This window comes from Triticum urartu, chromosome 2 (genome assembly GCF_003073215.2).
Source record: "Triticum urartu cultivar G1812 chromosome 2, Tu2.1, whole genome shotgun sequence".
Lineage (NCBI taxonomy): Eukaryota > Viridiplantae > Streptophyta > Magnoliopsida > Poales > Poaceae > Triticum > Triticum urartu.
The window spans coordinates 81236240-81257393 of NC_053023.1; the positions used below are offsets into that span (position 1 = coordinate 81236240).

General features: G+C 43.3%; 1 protein-coding gene and 1 pseudogene across 1 annotated transcript; both read right to left on the minus strand.

Annotated features, from left to right (window-relative positions):
- Nucleotides 1-5225: 5225 nt before the first annotated feature.
- On the minus strand, nt 5226-11307 carry LOC125535980 (annotated as a pseudogene).
- Nucleotides 11308-12857: 1550 nt separating this feature from the next.
- On the minus strand, nt 12858-19259 carry LOC125535981 (39S ribosomal protein L45, mitochondrial-like). The gene is made up of 12 exons (XM_048699063.1): nt 19064-19259; nt 18896-18957; nt 18716-18795; nt 18467-18610; nt 18294-18376; nt 17987-18038; nt 16961-17053; nt 14988-15056; nt 14799-14900; nt 14599-14667; nt 14115-14171; nt 12858-13272 (listed from the first exon to the last, which is right to left on the minus strand). Exons 1-12 carry the CDS (start codon nt 19138-19140, stop codon nt 13186-13188), a joined length of 975 nt encoding a protein of 324 aa, XP_048555020.1. The 5' UTR covers nt 19141-19259; the 3' UTR covers nt 12858-13185.
- Between the last annotated feature and the right edge of the window lie 1895 nt (nt 19260-21154).

A 21154-nucleotide genomic window follows, 5' to 3' on the forward strand; every position in this document is an offset into this window, starting at 1 on the left:
CCTCCGTGGCTTGCTATCCGTAAGTGTAGGATTTTTGACGGATAAAAATGAAGGAAAAGTCGCAAAGTTTATACGCCCATCACCGCCGGTACCGAAAGCACGGAGAAGAATGAAGGGAAAAACATTCCGGTATAAAAGATGGTACTACCCTTTAACTAACAAGTAAACCCATGGCATGATTGCCTATGACAGTAAGTCAACAACACGGACGGACGGACGGCCGGTTAATTTCTTGAAGCAGCCGTGAGCCGTCAATGCCTCTAGTAATTCGTCAAAGGTGAGTAGTAGCTTTTGCACCGCATCTTTTGTGGGCAGTATCTGGTTTGTGTTCCCACGGTTCTTTTGGCGGTCGCGAGTGTGGACCTGGATCAGGATGGATGGATGGGAGGATGGGACACGGTCGAAACATGGCTAGGAACAAAGGAAAAGGGACGATTTGATTAACGTGAACAAAAGTATGCCAAAAACATGGAGCACACACATGAACTTTGGCGAAAAACAAATGTGGTACTAGAGCCTTTTTGCCTGCCCTGAATTATTTTCTTTGGCCAGGCGTTTTGGGGGGGCGTGGGGCGCAAGGGCAAGTTGACATGGGGATATGGGAGGGTGGCGCAGCGCAGGGCATATGGATTTGGGTCTCTCTCTCTCTCTCCCTTGTTGGCTTGCTGTCCGTGCCCCCCGCAGGCACCGCAAAAGGCACGGATACAGGTCGCGCCGGTCGGCATCCTGTCTCTCTCCATGTCGAGTGCCTCACGCTCGCCTCCTGTCGCCTGTCTGGACAAAAATACCAGTAGCACTACGCTTTTAGAATTAGATCGGTTGGGCTCCCTTGCGCTGCATTTGCATACTGTACTGTATGGATCGGTTGCTAGCCAGGTGTTGGTCTCCCTCCAATTGTTCCTCTTCTTTCACAATCTTGCATACAGCTACGTGATTTCCTTGTCTTGGGATCGTTAGTTCAGATGGGGGACACCTGGCTGCAGAGTGCAGACGTACGTAGAGCGGTTGCTTTCAGGGAGGGCTGCGTCTCTGTCTGCTACTACCATCAGAGATCAGATGACGAACGAATCGGGGTTTCCTATTGACGCCAGGTTCTCGTGCCGTTTTGTTTATCCGCCAAAGTGACGCGCCGCCCGATCTTCCATGGATCCGTCCAGCACTCCAGCTGCCACTCTACTGTGCCATAGCCGTCTGCCAATACTTTCTCGCGTCGAAACACGGCTCCATCAGTACCGTGTTTCCGCCGGGAGCGAGCGAGCGGGAGGGCGCGCGTCGCTCTCACACACCTCACGACGGTCACGAGTCGTCGCTCTTCTGTGGAAAAATTCTACTAGCATGCGTACATACATACATGTAGTAAGAAAAGAGTGGCGTAGCAGACTGCGCGACTTCTTCTTTCATCCATTTTCTACTCCACGTAGATACAAAACGTCTGGCGTAGCAGACTGCGCGCCACCACGTAGACGCGGCACAGATGTCTCGGTGACGAGGGGTGCGTGCGTGCATCGTCTCTGCCAGCGGCGACGGGGTTTCAAGTCAAATAGCCAGAGGCAATTTTCTTTCGCAAATGCTACAAATCGAACATTTTTCATGGCAATTTATATTGGTGCGATGATAGCAAATTTAGTTTGCAAGCATGACAATTTTCAGGCAAAAAAAAATGAACTGGACGACGGACATAATTTGTCATGAAAAACATCTGATTTGTCATGCCTAAAAATCTGACGTTCATTGGATATTTGTGTCCATTTTCTTTTGTCTTTTCTTTTTTCAGGAGACAAGTGAGCATGAATCACTTTGAAGAAACGAGCTAGTGTTTTTCTTTATGAATCGCTTCTTCCTTTTTTGTAAAACACATGTTCAAATCACTTTGAAGGTACGAGCTGTTGGATTATAAATGGGTTTTGGGATCGTATAATCAATAATTCCTGGTTAATCTCCAAGTCCCATGAGGATGCATGGCATGATGGGAAAGTTTAGTATCACCTCACAAGTTGAGAAGAGTTGAGACCCCTTTGTAAGAGCGAGAATATTGTGGGAATTTTGGGAATGCAGAAATGTAGGTTGCTTCACAACCTGGACAAAAAGGATTATTCCTTTAATAGCAAAAGAAATGTTCCCAAAAAATAAATATTGGAATTGGGCTAAGATGGAAATGACATGATCCTGGGATGGATTTGAGATTGACAAGCCACTAGGGAGAGTAAGAAGAGATATTCTTCCAAAGCTTAAAGGCCACATAACCACAGAAAAGAAATTTCAAATAAAAATTCAAAGAAATCCAAAAGAAAAAGAAAGGGCTAAAATTCAGGATGTCACAGTATAGTCCCATCAACTTCGCCGTCTCTATTCATCTCCTTCACTGAAAACCCCCACTCGCCCGTGTATAGTCCTAAATCCAGTCTCTCGTCCCTTCTATATGCATGTCGTCGGCGTGTATATCTCTAGTAGACCCCTTAAAAGTGGTCAAACCCTTATAATTTTTGCGTTTATGGTCTTTGTCGAAAAAAGTGTCCAAAACAGAAACCGTAAAAGTGGTCCAACCCGTATAATTTTTAAAGGGCACCAAAAATCCACACCCGAGACCCTTGTGTTTGAAGGTTGGAAGGCCAAACGGAGGGGGGGGGGCGTATACCGGTCAAACCTCGTCGGAGCAAACACGCCGCCGCGAAATTTGCCGGAATCCGCCCGAAACTCGCCATAATTCGTCACCGCACACCTGGAAAGGCCATTGGACGCCGGAATCAATCGCCAGCGGATCGAATTGGACAAGCCCGACCTCGCCGTGGCCTCCTGTGAGCTCAGCCTAGCCGCCGGAATCCTCCTGGCCCGGCCGACAACGGAGCAGGGCGCAGTCGGCGGGCGAGGGGGCATGGCCGGCAGGCGACGGGACGCGGCCGACATGATGACGGGGCACAGTGGCGGGGCTGGGCGCGGCCCGCGTGACGACGGGGCGCAGCCGGCGAGGATGACGTGCGGCCCGCGTGACGACGGGGCATGGCCGGCGGGGACAAGGCACGACTGGCAGCTGACGGGGCACGACAAACAGGCGACGGGCAACGGCCGACGGGGCTAGGCGCGACCGGCGTGGCCGGACGGGGGAAGGGGCGGCACCGGCTAGGCTGGAAGGAGGAGCTCTTATCCCGGTTTTATAGTTTGTTTTTACAGTATCTGTTCAGCCGTAACTAAAATGGACCCTTAAAATGTCTTTCTTCGACCCTTATTTCAGTTTTATAGTTTGTAGTTTTAAAGGGTCTGCTAGAGATGTTCTAGGAGTTGCTCTTCCTCTTCCAATGAGAGCTTGGTACTCATGCACTCCACCGTCTGCCACGCCACGCCTCAACCCCTCGCGCGTGCGTCTCGTGTTTCGTGAATGAGGAAAGCTGAGCTCGAAGCTATGCCATGCCTGCGCTATATGTTTGCCGGGCAGAAACCCTTGACTAATCTCGGACTAATCTCTTTGTGCCACTTCTGGAGCTCCATCCCATCGACCACGTGCATGGCCAGTCAGGACAGCAGGCCTTCGGAACTCTGTCATTTGCGATCCTGCACCTGGAGAAGGGTGATAAGGTTTTTGAGGAGCGTCTCGGCCCAACCGCTCTTAGTTCGTCCTCATCTTCATCCACTGTTTCAAATACTTCCCCGATGACATGATCGAAGATGACGCCACCAAGAAGAAGGCCGCGGACGAAGCCGCTGTTGTCACCGCAGACGAAGCCTGGCCGACGGGAGGATATGATTCTTTCATCCCCTACTTACTCATTCATGTGCTAGCCTGGTATGTTGTGTTCATAGATGCCCTGGTCCTATGTTCTGTCCGGGCCCACATGTTTAGATTTCAATATGAAATTCATACTCTTGTTGCCTTGTTCATGATTTACGTAGGGACTAAATCAATCGGAAAAGCGCTAATATATCCTGCACGAGCTACTATTTTTTTTAAACATGCGAAATATTTGAACAAAAGTCGCGACACTTATTTTAGGACAAAGGGGGTAATTTCTTCCGTAATTATAAGAACATGCAAAGCATTTTCCCCAGCATCAAAACACAGACCAAGTTTCACCTCCCGCTGGCGATCCAGGCAAGAGCAACAGCCCGGCTCGATCCGTTCCCGCCAGTCTTTAACTATCACGTCGTCATATCCCGGGGGGCGGCTGCGTCGATAAACATTTTCTTTTGACACTTGGTGTTATCAAGTACTAGTAGTACTGCATACACCGCAGTCCCAATCAAGTTCAGTTAGTTTAGCAAAGATATCAAGTAGTACTGCAAACTGCTGTCATCGCGTGCCGCGGCGTTGGGCTGACAGCTGGTTACCGCGGCGACACGCAGGAATGACGCGGCGACGACATTCGGTTTCCATGCCGCCACCCCTCCCCCGTTGACACTGCACGAGAGGGGAGATACGGTGATGCCATGCATCCATCTCTTGATCGGGACCTCGCTCGCTTAACTAACCAACTCATCTAGCAGCCGCCACCCAAAGTCAGCTTCTCAAGCATCATCGCTGAGCGTATGCATAGGTTGACAACTTACGGCTTTAGATTATGGCCGTTTCGGTTGGAAGATAAAACATGGGAGCAGTAGAATAACATCAAGCATCAGGCTGCTTCGAGGCGGCTCAGCCAGCCAGCCAGCTGCTTGCTGTTGCCAAGTGTCGTCGCGCGCACCCCAGCGGCTGGCGCACGACAGAGGAATGAACTGAATTTCCCGGGGAACTGTACATAATATCGAGCAAATATTTTGAAATTCCGGAGTTCCCCGTGATGGCTACTCTATCCACATCATATTCTGCTTTCCAGAAATGGCAGATGGTGCAACGGTACCATGACGCCCATCAGGGATTCTAGAGTGTAGATGATACCGCGGAATACATACAGGGCACCTATGAGCACCCAAGGCAAACTTCCAGGTTCCAGCACGGCATGACAGAAATGAATGCACTACAGAAGAAGGATGGCAAACATTCCATGGCAAAATGCTCAACTGGTTCCCCACAAAACGACGTCTCGGAAAAATCAAGCGCCGAGTTCCACAGGATGATTATATGGAATTTGGCGCGGCTTACTGCCTTACGGGAGCGGAAAAGAAACTAGAGCAGCAGTCAAAGAGCGTAACAGCACACCAGGCGGACTGAGCTACAAAATTACAAGAAGCTTGTTACCGCAATCGAAATAAATCTGGCAACAGTAAAGAAACCCTCCCAAGGCAACAAGCCCAGGTTACTTACTTACCCAACCTTTATCTTCAGCTCAGCTGACAATTCCCCAAGGAACAAGAGATAACCTACCATTACTGTCTGTGTCTAGAGATCTTGTTATTTATTGAAACTACTGTGCATAATAAAATCCATCACTCAACTCATGCGGGATGGAATGTACTTGCCAGGAGATTATCACAGCGTGATTCGCGCACACACACGCCAGTACGCTACAGGGTGGAAAAGGGATCTTTCAAACACCCATATGTCTTTCACCAGCACCTGACACAATGATTCACAGATGCCAAACGTACATCAGGAGAATGCTTAGCCATGTAAGCCTGATCATTCGATCGTCGTAAAGGTAATAAACACACCACTGCTTGATATAACAAACAGACAAGAAAAAAAATTGACCCAAGTTTCGACAGGATTCTAATATAACTTCCGCGCGATACATCATGCAATGGGAAGGACGGGTGCAACCAAGTAATATATTTTCTCTACTTTATTTTCATGGAATTTACAGAAACAGAAAGCAGCGGAATGTCGGTAAAGTGATGTGACCCAAATGTTCAGTTACCTGGCCTTAAGCAGCTATCAAATTAGATACATTGGGTTCAGGAAGTGAAACATACTTGCCTAATAAGGTGGATTTCGATCAGTTTTAGTCAATCTAGTAAAGCTCGCATGGTAATAACAATTGGGGCAGACAATTAAATCATAAACTAGTCATTAACTGATACTTGGCTAAATACAGTAGTTTTCAAAATCATGAACTAGTTACTAGCTAGTATTTGGTCAAATATGGTATTTTTTGTTCAGCGTCTATCTATATTCTGGCCGGCAGCACGCAACCATATGGAATTTTGATCCAACCTTGACTTCATGTGTACTTAATGCCAGCAAGCAGTCAGTGGGTGACCTGTGGCCAGGTGATAGAAGTGTACAGTCTTCCTGATATTTTATCTATTGGTCTTGATCACAGAAATGTTACTTGATATTTAGGTAATGGTAGATGTACCACTAAAGCAATGTAAAGGCATGTGCAGAGGACATACTGTGGACAAAATTGCACGAGGAACTACTAACATTTCGAAAAGAAAGTACTTGAAATAATCTGACATGTTTAATTTACCTCCTTTGACTTGTCTCCTGACACAACCTCTCTTTTTGAATTATAGGCTTCAAATTTCTACAGGAAATATAATTGCAATAGTCAAGGGGTACACATACAAGGACAGAATAATATATACTGCATACCCATGGTAGCAAACAAGCCATCTACTAGTAGCACAAAAGACAAAAAAACGAGAAACAGACACAGCCTAATAATGCAGTGTGATCAAACAAAAGAAACATATGGATACCCTAATAATACAATGATTAACAAAGTAAACTTACTATTATCACTGAACCTTACGTTAGTAGACATTTTACACTGCATGGCTTTTGATGCTTAAATATTACAGATCGTTGATATTAAGTCATATCAAAATATCTGCCTTCTTCGAATGACTTAGACATCAGTGTTGTAGAAAAAAGAGAAAAGAACACATAGCATTTTCTTCAAAGGTCTTGGGGACATACCCTCTAAACTGTGTAGGCAGTCAAGCGGACTTATATACAAAGTTACAAATACAAAACACTACATGCGAACAGGGTGAAGTGGCAGTTCAATGCTACATACTATAGTTCAACATGAAACAAACTACTTGATAACAACATGGTAGCTAGACTAGAAAACTAGGTCTTGGTATCAAGAACAACAATCTGAACATCACAGCAAGTTATGGAGTTTTACAGAAAGAAGACATAAGTATCAAAAAACATATACGTCTGTCATGCGTGTTCTCAAACGAAAGAGGTGAAATATGTTCATTGGGAAAACAGAGACTAGAACTTAAATACATGATGGGCATACAAGATTGACCTATAACCTTTGGAAAAAATAATAGGTATGGACAGAAAGCCAAAAAGGTGGACTTGTTCAACATCAAGCCAGCAATTTAAAAGTAGAGAAGAGACAAAATATAGTTGAGCTGTACTGCATCACAAAAAAAAAATCTTCGAGCTTTACAGAATGAAATCTGCTTAGTGATGAACTCAAGCGTAAGCTGTACATAAGCTTTGTTAAGGTCATTCTTATCAAGAGCAATCTGCAAAATAAACAAGACTTGACCAATTACCAACTGACTTGGCTCAATCGTGACAATGCAGTATACAAATGTAAATGTTTACAAAAGATGATTTTTAGAGTTAACATAATAGAAAAACAACAGATAGCTTACCATACGAGCCTTCAAAGTTCTTATGCTTACAGCAGGCTCCACCAGTTCCCAGTGTACAGATTTCCACTTGGATTGTCTTTTCCTTATTTCATTTTTGACAGTCTGCAGAAAAAAGGAGAGGAAAGAATAAACGGCAAGCCCCACAAAAGACATTGTCTGACATCAATTCAGTAGGTGAAAGCTTACAGAATGCATAGCATCTGTCAGAGCTTTCTGGAGAGATGGTATGTCTCCTCGTGCAATAAGCTTGTTAACCTGAATCCAAGGAAAGTGAACAATGTAGAGAGAGTTATTCCACGAAATAATTCATGTCATACAAATTCCATCATACCTGGTAATATCAGTAAGCACTTCAATTTGCATTACCGCTTTGAAAATAATATAGAAGACTGGACACCATTTTCATTCGAAACTCAGAGGAAATAATCGAACTTGACTGATTAAAGAACAATTGTAAGATAGCAATAAAAGGAGGAAAATGTCTATCTCAGTAAATCATGTCATTGAAAGGAAGTCCATGACAAACTCAGAATTAACTGGGTGGGCATGCAATCGCTCTATGGCACATAGTTGAAACCACTGACAAATCATGCAACTCAACCACAAAAATATAATCAGAACCAACAACAACAAAAAAAGGCTTTAGTCCCAAACAAATTGGGGTAGGCTAGAGGTAAAACCCATAAGATCTCGCGATCAACTCATGGTTCTGGCACATGGATAGCAAGCTTCCACGCACCCCTGTCCATGGCTAGTTCTTTGGTGATACTCCAATCCTTCAGATCTCTCTTTATGGAATCCTCCCATGTCAAATTCGGTCTACCTCGACCTCTCTTGACATTATCAGAACGCTTTAGCCGTCCGCTATGCACTGGAGCTTCTGGAGGCCTGCGCTGAATATGCCCAAACCATCTCTGACGATGTTGGACAAGCTTCTCTTCAATCGGTGCTAACCCAACTCTCTCGTAAAAAACATAATCAGAACCAAGGTTGTTATTATAACTAGCTAATTGCCCCATGCGTTGCTACAGATTTCACCAATATATTCATGCTAAAAACAAACCTGTTTCATTTTGAATAATAGTTGTCTGTTTGAATGCTTACACTTCTACAAATGATTTCTTGGGTTTGTTGAAGTTACAGAGGTTGTTCAGTTTGTTAAGGAAATAAAGGAAAGAACTATGAGAATATCATGAGGTTGTTTAGCGTGAGAACATTGGGCCTACATGTTAGTGCCGAATATTTGGAAGGAGAGGGACTGTGGTTTTGTGGATGGGGGAGGTGAGAAAAGGGGCGGTATGACACCAGCAGGCACTCACCACTAACTACCATATATAATAGTAAAGGTATATATATATATATATATATATATATATATAATACAATGTCTTGAAGTGTTTGGCAACTAGCACTAGAAACAAAGACCCATAACCATAAAGCCCACACATCAGTAATTTCGAAATTTGGTTCGCGAACACAACAGTTTGTAACAAATCTAGCATATATTGATATGGATCTATGTAGGAGAAATGGGAAAGCAGACAGATGTTTATACAGAGCATTCAAATGCAGTAATACTTGGTTGTCCCCTTAGCAGTGATTTTCTCTGGTAAGGATTCTGCAGTGTGATTTTACTTGTTTGGGTTTCATACTAATATTTTGCAAGTAACAACTCTCATGATCTCATCTTCCCTTATTAGATCACCAACCATGAAAACCTTAAACCCATGCCAATATAAGACGTTTTAGATCACTAAAGAGTGATCTAAAAAGTCTTATATTAGTTTACAGAGGGAATACAACTTAGTTCCATGTAATGAATGTGTCTTACCTCCTTGTATATTTAAACGCTTGCTCCTGGAACTGTTTTTTGTTATATCCGATTTTCTTCCTCAACCTTGACACAGTAAATGCATTCATGAACTGTCAAGTAAAAAACCCAACAACTCAGCAAATGATTCATGACAGACGGTAGCACAAAAGAAAAACAGCATTAATTAAGTCAAATATCTTATGATCAACACAGGGAGCAAGCAAATACAAGAAAGAGATTATTGATGAGGATGAAAAGTAAGCAATATATCCATCAGTAAAAGGCCCAAACGGTTTCCTCCTATGTGGTATTGCACCATTATTGTAATATGGAAATTTAAAATAGAAAAGAACACAGTAACATGCACCTATATCAAAGGGTATATCAAAATCAACTCTAAAAGTATGATAAATACCTCATGTGTCTTCTATTCACACGAAAATAAAAACTATTGTGACTTGGTTCTCTCAATGTTGGTGCATTGGTGCCAATGCAGTCAACAACCAATGTGCTCCCAGCAATGGAAAGTAACCTCTTAGATTTCTAAACATGAAGGGTAACAGTACTCAAATTTGTCTCCAGATAACAAAGGTTGAAATATTGAAACAAGGAAAAAAATGGAACTTCATTTCTCGTTGCAGCAGTTTTCCCAGTCAAGAAAGCCAGTACCTGCAGAATAACATCCTCTTTTGTTCTACTCCAGCCACTTGGTGTAAACAATCTAAGTCAAAAAATAATAGTTATGAACTTATGATGATGATAAAGATTTTATCATGCACTGGGGAAGTTTGTTATGGGGCATTCAATAAAGGAACTGTGAGTTTGAACCTTAGGCATCAATTTTAAATGGCCAGTTCTGGACAACTAACAGATGGATCGGTTTTGCGAAGAAAAATCTCCCCACAGCAACCAGAGAGGGCATTGAATACCATATACATAATGATCTAAGGCAAATTAATTATAGAGAGTGAACATCTGCACTGGAATTCAACCTTTTCCAAAGTGGGATAGGTTCCGGGGCACGGTATGGCTGAAAAACAAAACCAGGGCTCGGCATGTCAACTTTCAAAGCAACCTGCACATACATATACACAGAGCCACTGCAGTTAACAGAATACTCCTCCAACTTAAGAAGAATCAAAATGGCAAATTAATGCCCTCACACCTTGCAACCACCAAAAGAAACGCCTTCGGACAGGGATGGTGGTTTTGGGGCTGCTCCTGCTCCTGCTCCTGACGACATTGATCTTGCATGATTTAGGTGGACTACAAGCTCTAGAACCTGCAGAAATGCAACCAACGTGAATTTGTAAACCGAATCGAATATCGGACATTGTAGGCAAAAACGTTGCAGATTCACCAAAAAAGCGAACTTGAGTACTCGAACCTGCGCGGCGTGGACATGCGACGGCCCTCCAAACTTGCCAGAAATCACGCCGCCGCCATTGTATGTTAAGCTTGCAAAGCCTAAAGATTAAAGGCACCCACCAATAAAATAACTGAAATGAAGCTCGGAGGGGAACTGAAAGGGGGAAACCATATCAGTAGCTCACCTTCTTACGCATGTGTTCGCGTGGATCGGAGCGAAAGGCCGGGAAACGGTGGCATGGTGATCTCTGCAACGGAAGCGGGAAGGAGAAGGGTAAGAATTATCGGATTCACACTGTGGAGAGCGAGATCTAGACCGAACGGGAAATGGAGGAGGAGGACACGAGGGGGTTACGGCGGCGGCGGTGGAGGCAGGTGGAGAGGCCGGTGGAGGCGGCGGGCCAGCGACTGGCCGAGGCGGGCCAGAGACATCGGCGGGGTTTCTTCTCCGCGCCGGCGCCGGCGACGGGGATTGGGGAGGTGCGAGGAGCGGGACGGAAGTGGGCGGCGAGGGTTTAGGAAGGGGAGAGGGAATTAACTGACAGAACGATAAGCCACTAGTCACTAGATATGATCAACTGATTTCGTCCCTCCATTGTGAAATCAACGGCTGGGATGCAATCATGCAAACGAATTGTTTGCTTGACATGCTTGGTACTTGAATAAAGGCCTCATTGGTTCACTGTAAAAGGCCTCTTTGATTTAAGGACAGGACTAGCGAGCAAGCGTGTGCTCGCTAGCCTTAGAGTGCTGAGTAAAAAAGGAAATGGACCAATCGTGCGTCCGCTATTTGCAACCATTGCATTGACTTCAATTGATATCCAGAGGGGCGCTATTTGAGCTTTATAAAGTGTGCGCACTCACCCCTCATATCCATTCCCCTCTGCGGCGATGGAATCGGCGGGCGGTTGCTGGCGGTGCTCGAAGGCTTCGCGGCAAGGGCGACAAATCGAAGCTGAGCGCCCATTTTGCATACTCCTCGTGTATCCTCTGTTTCTATTTCTCAGCGTCGTTTGCCGTTCCCCTCATCGGCGCACATGATTTTGTGGAGGAGAGAGGTCTTGGGGTCCTGGTAGGCAATGGGATTCGCTCGACACGGTCGATTTTTAATGGAGCGGTTGTAGTAGTTGTTCGCGTGGGGCAATTTTGGGAATGGAATATTGTGTTTTCTTGGTGTGCAAGGGGGGTGTTACACATCCAGCGCTTTTTCGACAACGTGTTCATGTGATTTCTTTGGAGGGGGTTGAGCGAGTGATGAAGTTTCTTGGCTAATTTTGGGGGATGGAGTTTTTGTGGTGATTTTTTGGGGACATATTTTGAAAAGAATAAAACTAATTAACACCAACCCTTTCACTTTTGCTGTATGATGATGTGCCATTTTTTTACTGGTATGATGTAGCAAACTGACTAGATGATTTTGGGTCCATTCCTGTTTTTTAGTTACCCTCTTGCTGCAATAATACGTTGTCTAGATAAATTTTCCCAAACAGCACACAAATCCCTGCCAAATAATGTTACATAAATTACCTGTAAACTTTACAAAGGAATGGACCCAAAATCACAGGTACTCCCTCTCTATCGCAGGTACTCCCTCTGTAAACTTTACAAAGGGAGTACTAGGCATGCAGCTTTAATTTTCCAGGGGAGTTGTTTTTGGATTTACCACGGCAGTTGCGTTGGATTTCACCAGGGATTTTACCAGGGATGACCAGGGAGGCAAATTACCAGGCATAATTTACAAATATCTTGTTCTATACACAATTACCATTGTTGTACGCAAGTTACCAGGCCTGTATATAGCAAAATTACCATAACTCATGTATATTAGTCATCATGTACATGAAAGCGCAGCTACCATTTTTGTTTTGTTGTACTGTGATTGATACTTCAAGATAAAAGAAGTTCACCAATAGTAGATAGTTTTTTTTTTATCAAATTTCATTTGTACCTATAAGGTTTTTGTATCATAGTCCCCCATGCATGTCCCTGCATTGTTATGTACTCCCTCCGTTCCTAAATACAAGTCTTTAGAGATTTGAATATGGACTACATACGGATAAATATAGACGTATTTTATAGTGTAGATTCACTCATTTTGCTTCGTATGTAGTCCATATTAGAATCTCTAAAATGACTTGTATTTAGGAACGGAGGGAGTAGAAAATAAATTTACTAGCAAAAATTACCAATACTGTATGTTCTCTGAAGTTATTGGCAATGTTCTATCAAAATTACCACAATGGAGACAAATCTGGTAACAGTAAATAAAACCACCAAATGCAGTATGCCCAAGTTGCTTCGCTAACTAATGTGGGACAAGACTTGTATCTTCAGCTGACAATTCCCCGAGGAACAAAAGAAAAACCTGTCTACATAAGCATGTCTGTAGATCTTCGTTAGACAATCAGTTAAGACAGGCAAAAAAGGGCGGCAGGGCAAAATATTTATTCAAACTGCTGTGCATAACAAAAGCCATCCTTCAGCTCATTCAGGAAGGAACCAAGAGATTATCACAATGTGATTCGCCCACACAAACGCCAGTATGCTCCAGGGTGGAAAAGGGATCTTTCAAACACCCATATGTCTTTCACCAGTACCTACACAATGATTTGCAGATGCCAAACATACATCAGGAGATTGTTTTGCCATGCAAGCCCAACTGTTCGACTGTCGTAGAGGTATTACTTAGTACTCCCAATAAAATTATATTACAGATATCGGTAAAGCAGTGGGATGTAGGTAAAGGTAATGCCCCCCAATGTTCAAATACCTGGCTGTAAGCAGCTATTTAATATAAAGACATCGATTTACAGGTTATTATATCAAACTAGATACTTCAGGAAGCACACTTGCCTAATAAGGTCGCATAGCAATCACAATTGTGATGGACAACAAAATCATGGACTAGTTATTGACTGGTACTTGGCCAAATACAGTAATTTTCCAAATCATGAACTATTACTAGCTACTCCCTCCATTCCATAATTCTTGTCGTGGTTTTAGTTCAAATTATGGAACGGAGGGAGTAGTACATGGCTAAATACGGTAGTTTCCGTTCAGCATCAATCTGTATTCTGGCTTCCAGCATGCTAACGATATGGAATGTTGATCCTGCTTTGACTCATGTGTACTTAATGTCAGCAAGCGGTCGGTGGACAACTAGTGGCCAGAAGATAAAGGTGTACACTCTTCCTGATATTTTACCCTTTCGTCTTGATCACAGAAAGGTGACATGATATTAAGGTAATGATAGATGTACCACTAAAGCAATGTAAAGAGCATGTGCAGACATATTGTGGATAAAACTGGCAAATTGCACGAGGAACTATTAACGTTTCAAAAATAAAGTGCAAGCCATTTGAGGGCAAAGCCATATGCTTATGCTTTTAATATCACATATTTTACACCAAATTTCGAAATAATGTGACATTTAATTTACCTCCTTTGACTTGTCCCCTGACACAACCTCTCCTTTTGAATTATAGGCTTCAAATTTCTACAGGAAATATAATTGAAATGGTTAAGGGTGCTGCATACTAGTTCAACATGAAACAAAATACTTGGTAACAATATGGTAGCTAGACTAGAATACAAGGTCTTAGTATCAACTACAACAGTCTGAACATCATAGCAAGTAATGGAGTTTAGAGAAAGAAGACATAAATATCAAAACATACACGTCTGACATGTGTGTTCTCAAAAGAAGAGGTGAATATGTTCATTGTGAAGACATAGACTAGAACTTAAATACATGCTGGACATACAAGATTGACCTAACCTTTGGAAAAAATAATAGGTATGGATAGAAAGCCAAAAAGATGAATTTGTTCAACATCCAGTCAGCAATTTAAAAGTAAGGAGGGAACAAAATATAGTTGAGTTGTACTGCATCACATAAAAACTTGAACTTTACAGAATGAAACCTGCTTAGTGACGAACTCAAGCGTAAGCTGTATGAAAGCTTTGTCAAGGTCATTCTTATCAAGACCAATCTGCAAAATAAAAAGAGTTGACCAGTTACCAACTGGCTTGGTTCAATCGTGACAATACATCATACAGATGTAAATGTACGAAAAAGATGACTTTTAGAGCTAACAGGATAGAAAAACAACAGATAGCTTACCATACGAGCCCTCAAAGTTTTTATGCTTACAGCAGGCTCCACCAATTCCAAGTGTACAGATTTCCACTTGGATTCTCTTCTCTTTATTTCATTTTTAACAATCTTCAGGAAAAGGAAGAGAGTAAAGAATGAACACCAAAGCCCCGCACAAGACATTATCTGACATCAATTCAGTAGGTGAAAGCTTACAGAATGCATCCTGTCCGTCAGAGCTTTCCGGAGAGATGATGTGTCTCCTTGTGCCATAAGCTTGTTAACCTGGATCCAAGAAAAGGGAACAATGTAGACAGGGTTATTCCATGAACTAATTCATGTCATGCAAATCCCGTCATGCCTAGAAATATCAGTAAGCACTTCAATTTGCATTAGGGCTTTTAAATAATACTCCCTCCATCCCTTTATGTAAGGTACTAAGACGTATTATTTTTGGCGAGCTGACCAAAGCATGGAAATATAGAGAATTCAGGACGAAATTGCCATTGGCTAATTCGGTGGTTAGCAGCAGGTAAATCAATTAGGTGGACCGGATCCAGCAATTTGATCGTGTGTGCAGAATTCCTGCTCGCCTTGCATGCCCATGCACACGGTAAAGATTAGACGCGCAGATTTTCTTCCTAACTAACGATTCGAAGGTTGGCTCGCATGATCTTCTTTCCCAAATAACGGCTAGAGATATGTTTTCTAACTGATTCTTACATGAGATTGGCTTGTACGTGATTTTTATTCTAGGTGAGGTTGGCCTGTATGGTGTGGTAGAAAGGTAAAAGCTGAATTCTGGGGAATTAGAAGAATTATACCTTGCATTGTTAAATTTTAGCAAAAAATAAATACACCTTATATAAAGGAACAGAGGGAGTATAGAAGGCTGGACACCATATTCTTTCAAAACCCAGAAGAAATAATCGTACATAACTGATTAAAGAAGAAATCTTAGGTGGAAATAGAAGGAAGAAATATTTTTATCTCAGTAAATCACGTCACTGGAAGGTAGTCCATGACAAACTAAGAATTAAACTGGGTGGACATGCAATCGATGTCCAACATCGTCTGAGATGGTTTGGGCATATTCAGCGCAGGCCTCCAGAAGCTCCAGTGCATAGCGGACGGCTAAAGTGTGCGGAGAATGTCAAGAGAGGGCGGGGTAGACCGAATTTGACATGGGAGGAGTCCGTTAAGAGAGACCTGAAGGATTGGAGTATCACCAAAGAGCTAGCTATGGACAGGGGTGCCTGGAAACTTGCTATCCATGTACCAGAACCATGAGTTGGTTGCGAGATCTTATGGGTTTCACCTGTAGCCATGAGTATTTTTTAAGCAATCGATGTATGGCAGATAGTTGAAACCATTGTGACAAATCATGCAACTCATCCACAAAAAATATAATCAGAACCAAGGTTGTTATTATAAATAGCTAATTGCCCCATGCGTTGCTACAGATTTCACAAATATATTCATGCTTAAAAAATAAACCTGTTTCATTTAGAATAGTAATTGTCCGTTTCAATTCTTACACTTTACAAATGATTTCCTGGGTTTGTTGAAGTTGCATAGGTTGCTCAGTTTGTTAAGGAAATAAAGGAAAGAACTATGAGATGGTCATGAGGTCATATAGCATGAGGACATTGGGCCTACATGTCGCTGCTGAATATTTGGAAGGAGGACTGTAGATTCGTGGATGCAGGATGTGAGGAAAGGAGGGGTGTGACACCACCAGGCACTCACCACTAACTCCCATTTAAAGTAAAGATAAATAGTACAGTGTATTTGAAGTGTTTGGCAACTAGCATTAGGAACAAAGACCCATAACCATAAAGCCTACAGATCAGTAATTTCGACAGTTGGTTCCCAAGCACAATTGTTCATACCAAATCTAGCATATATTGATATGGATCTATGTAGGTGAAATGGGATTGCAGACAGATGTTTATACAGAGCATTCAAATGCAACAATACTTGGTAGTCCCCTTAGAAATGATTTTCTCTGGTAAGGATTCTGCAGTGTGATTTTACTTATTAGATCACCAATATTTTGCTAGTAACAACTCTCATGATCTCATCTTCCCTTATTAGATCACCAATCATGAAAACCTTAAACCCATGGCAATGCAACCTAACTCCTTAAAATTTGTACAACTTAATTCCATGTAATGAATGTGTCATACCTCCTTGTATATATTAAACGCTTGATCGTAGAATTGTTTTTTGGTATATCCGGTTTTCTTCCTCAACCTTGACACAGCATATGCATTCTTCATCTGTCAAGTAAAAAACCCAACTACTCAACACATGATTCACGACAGACGGTAGCACAAAAGAAAAACTGCATTAATTAAGTCAAATATCTTAAGATCAACACAGGGAGCAAGCAAATACTAGAAAGAGATTATTGATGAGGATCAAAAGTAGGAAACATATCCATCAGTAAAAGGCCAAACCGGTTTCCTCCTATGTAGTACTCCCTCCATTCCACAATGTAGTGCTTCCTCTATCCCCGTGCTTCAACTTTGACCGTAAATTTAACTACCAAGACCGATTGCGGCGGGAGCAAAAATTATATCAGTGAATTCGTATTCGAAAGAAGTTTTCAGTTATATATTTTTTTCTCCCGCCGCAGTTGGTCTCGTTGGTTAAATTTATGGTCAAAGTTGGACCTTGGAAAGCGCGGACGCACTATTTTGGAATGGAGGGAGTATTACACATCATTATTGTAACATGGAAATTTTAAAATAGAAAAGAACACAGTAGCATGCACCTGTATCCAAGAGTATATCATGAGTTATGGTAACTATCTCATGTCTTTCTATTCTCATGTAAGAATTATTCTGACTGGTAATTAAACATGCAGTAGTGAACTTGGTTGTCTCAATGTTGGCGCATTGGTGTCAATGCAGTCAAAAACCAATGCGCTCCCAACAATGAGAAGTAACATCTTAGATTTCTAAACATGTAGGGTAACAGTACTGAAATTAGTTTCAAGATAACAAATTTTGAAATATTGTACTCCCTCCGTCCCGAAATACTTGTCATCAAAATGAATAAAAGGGGATGTATCTAGACGTATTTTAGTTTTAGATACATCCCTTTTTATCCATTTTGATGACAAGTATTTTCGGACGGAGGGAGTAACAAGTTAAAAATGGAACCCGATTTCTCATTACAGCAGTTTCCCAGGACAAAAAAGTTGGTACCTCCAGAATAACATCCTCCTTTGTTCTAGTCCAGCCACTTCGTGTAAACAATCTAAGTCAAAGAAAAATTAGTTATGATGATGAAGATTTAACCATGCATTGGGCAGTTTGTTATGGGGCATTCAATTAAACTGAGTTTGAACCTTAGGCATCAATTTTAAATGGTCAGTCCTGGACAACTAATAGATGGATCGGTTTTGCGAAGAAAAACCTCCTCACAGCAACCAGAGAGGTCATTGACTACCATATACATAATGATCTATGAGAAATGAATTACAGAGAGTCAATATCTGCACTGGAATTTAACCTTTTCCAAAACGGGATAGGTTCCCGGACACAGTATGGCTCATAAACAAAACCAGGGCTCATCGTGAAAACTTTCAAACCAACCTGCACATACATATACACAGAGGCACTACAGTTAACAGAATACTTGTCCAACTTTAAAAGAATCAAAATGGAAAATCAATGTGCTTGCACCTTTTTAGCATGGACAGGAACGCCTTTGGACACTGACGGTGGCGTCACCGGTGCTCCTGATGGCGTTGGCCCTGCCGGTGCCGGTGCCACAGCTCCTGAAGACATTTGTCTTGCATGATTTAGGTGAACTACAAGCTCCAGAACCTGCAGAAATGCAACCAACGCGAATTTGTAACCCAAATCAAGTATCAGACCTTGTAGGAAAAGACGTTATGGATTCACCAAAAAAGTGAACTTCAGTACACAAACCTGCACAGCGTGGAGAGGCGACGGACCTCCAAACTTGCCAGCAATCAAGCCGCCGCCATTGTATGTTAAGCTTGAAAACCCTAAAGATTAAACGCACACAAAAAAATCACTGAAATGAAGCCCGTGGAGGAGCTGGAAGATGGGGGAAACAAACAGCAGGCAGCCATATCAGTCGCTCACCTCTTGCAGATGTATTCGCGTGGATCAGAGCTAAAGAACGGGAAACGGCGGCATGGTGGTCTCTGCAACGGGAGCGAGAAGGAAGGGGGTAAGAATTATCGGATTCACATTGCGGAGAGCGAGATCTAGACCGGACGGGGAATGGAGGGGGAGGACGCGAGGGGTTACGTCAGCGGCGCTGCAGGCAGGTGGAGAGGCCGGTGGAGGCGGCGGACCAGCGACTGGCCGAGGCGGGCCAGAGACATCGGCGAAGTTTCTTCTCCGCGACGGCGCCGGCGCCGGCGACGGGGGTGGGAAGGTGCGAGGAGCGGGACGGAACTGGGCGGCGAGGGTTTAGGAAGGGGCGAGAGAATGAACTGACAGAACGGCGGAACCACTTGATATGATCAACTGATTTCGTCCCTCCGTTGCCAAATCAACGGCTGGAATGCAAGTAGTAATTGTTTCCCTTGGTATACACTCGCATCTTCTTCTTTCCTGCAGGGGATTTTTCTTTATTGCTTAAATAAAAACCTCTTTGGTTCACCGGATTTAAAGTACTCTCGCATGAATTTCGAATCACCGGATTCCTTCACGGGTTTTTATTTTGTGGGAAAACTTTCGATCTACTAGTATTAATCAAGTGACAATGTAGTACAAAGAACACCAGAATAATAAAGATTACATTCAGGTCCGTAGGCCACCCAGCGATGGCTAAAGCCGAGTGAAAGGATCGATATAGTTGACTAGAGGGAGGGTGAATAGGGGCAACTAACAATTTTTAGCCTTTTCTTTATCAATTTAAAGTTTGCATCAAACTAGGTTGTCTAGATATGCAACTAGGTGAGCAACATATATGATGCAACAACAACAAGCACACAAGCAAGCAAAAGATGCAACGCAATATAAGCTTGCACAAGTAAAGGTACGAAATAACCAAGAGTGGAGTCGGTGAAGACGAGGATGTGTTACCGAAGTTCCTTCCCTTTGAGGGGAAGTACGTCTCCGTTTGAGCGGTGTGGAGGCACAATGCTCCCCAAGAAGCCACTAGGGCCACCGTATTCTCCTCACGCCCTCACACAATGCGAGATGCCGTGATTCCACTATTGGTGCCCTTGGAGGCGGCGACCGAATCTTTACAAACAAGGTTAGGGCAATCTTCACAACTTAATTGGAGGCTCCCAGCGACACCACGAAGCTTCACCACAATGAACTATGGCTCCGTGGTGACCTCAACCGTCTAGGGTGCTCAAACACCCAAGAGTAACAAGATCCACTAGGGATTAGTGGGAGAATCAAAATTCTCTTGGTGGAAGTGTAGATCGGGGCCTTCTCAACCAAACCCGAGCAAATCAACAAGTTTGGTTGTCTAGGGAGAGAGATCGGGCGAAAATGAAGCTTGGAGCAATAATTGAGCTTTGGGGGAAGAGGTGAGTCAACTTTGGAGAAGAAGACCCCCTTTTAAAGGGGGGGGGGGGACAATCCAACCGTTGCCCCCCAAAACAGCCCCGCAGAGGGCGGTACTACCACAGGGGGCAGCGGTAGTACCGCTGGGACCAGCGGTACTACCGCTCCCCCTTGCAGTACTGTCGTGCAGTCTGGGAGGGCTAGCGTATGAGCAGGAGACAGACCCAGTGTGGTACTGTCGCGGTGGTAGGGCGGTACTACCGCTCTCGAGCGGTACTACCGCTTCTACTACCGCTTCATAGTGCTGCACAATCCGACACGATAGGCGACCCCCTCGAGTCGACGTGGTAGGAGCCCGGTACCGCAGCGGTACTATAGCTGAGGACCCACAGGCGGTACTACCGCTGGGACCAAATCATACTCATAAAAAAGGGAATGAAATCTCCATTGAAGCGAGAAGGCTCAGAGGGTGTGAAAAGGATGTGTACGTGTTGATTCCACCTTAGCCTTACCAAAGTGGACCCCCTCTTAATAGTACGGCTTTCCTACGACTCAAATCCACGGAAAAGAAACATAGACAAACGCCGTCTTCAATAGTCTTTGAGGGGGACAAAAATAACCCGTCTTGTGCTTAGTGATGAAACGTCTGAAATACTCAAGGCACACGATTAGTCCGCAAAAGCATTGTCATCAATCATCAAAACACCTTAGGGATAAATATGCCCTTACAATTTCCCCCTTTTTGGTGGATTGATGACAATACGATATTTGCACAAAGGGGAAAATATAGGACATAAGCAAACCCCACATCTCTAAAATATAGACGGGCTCCCCCTAGATGTGTGTGAAGGAAATATGCCCTAGAGGCAATAA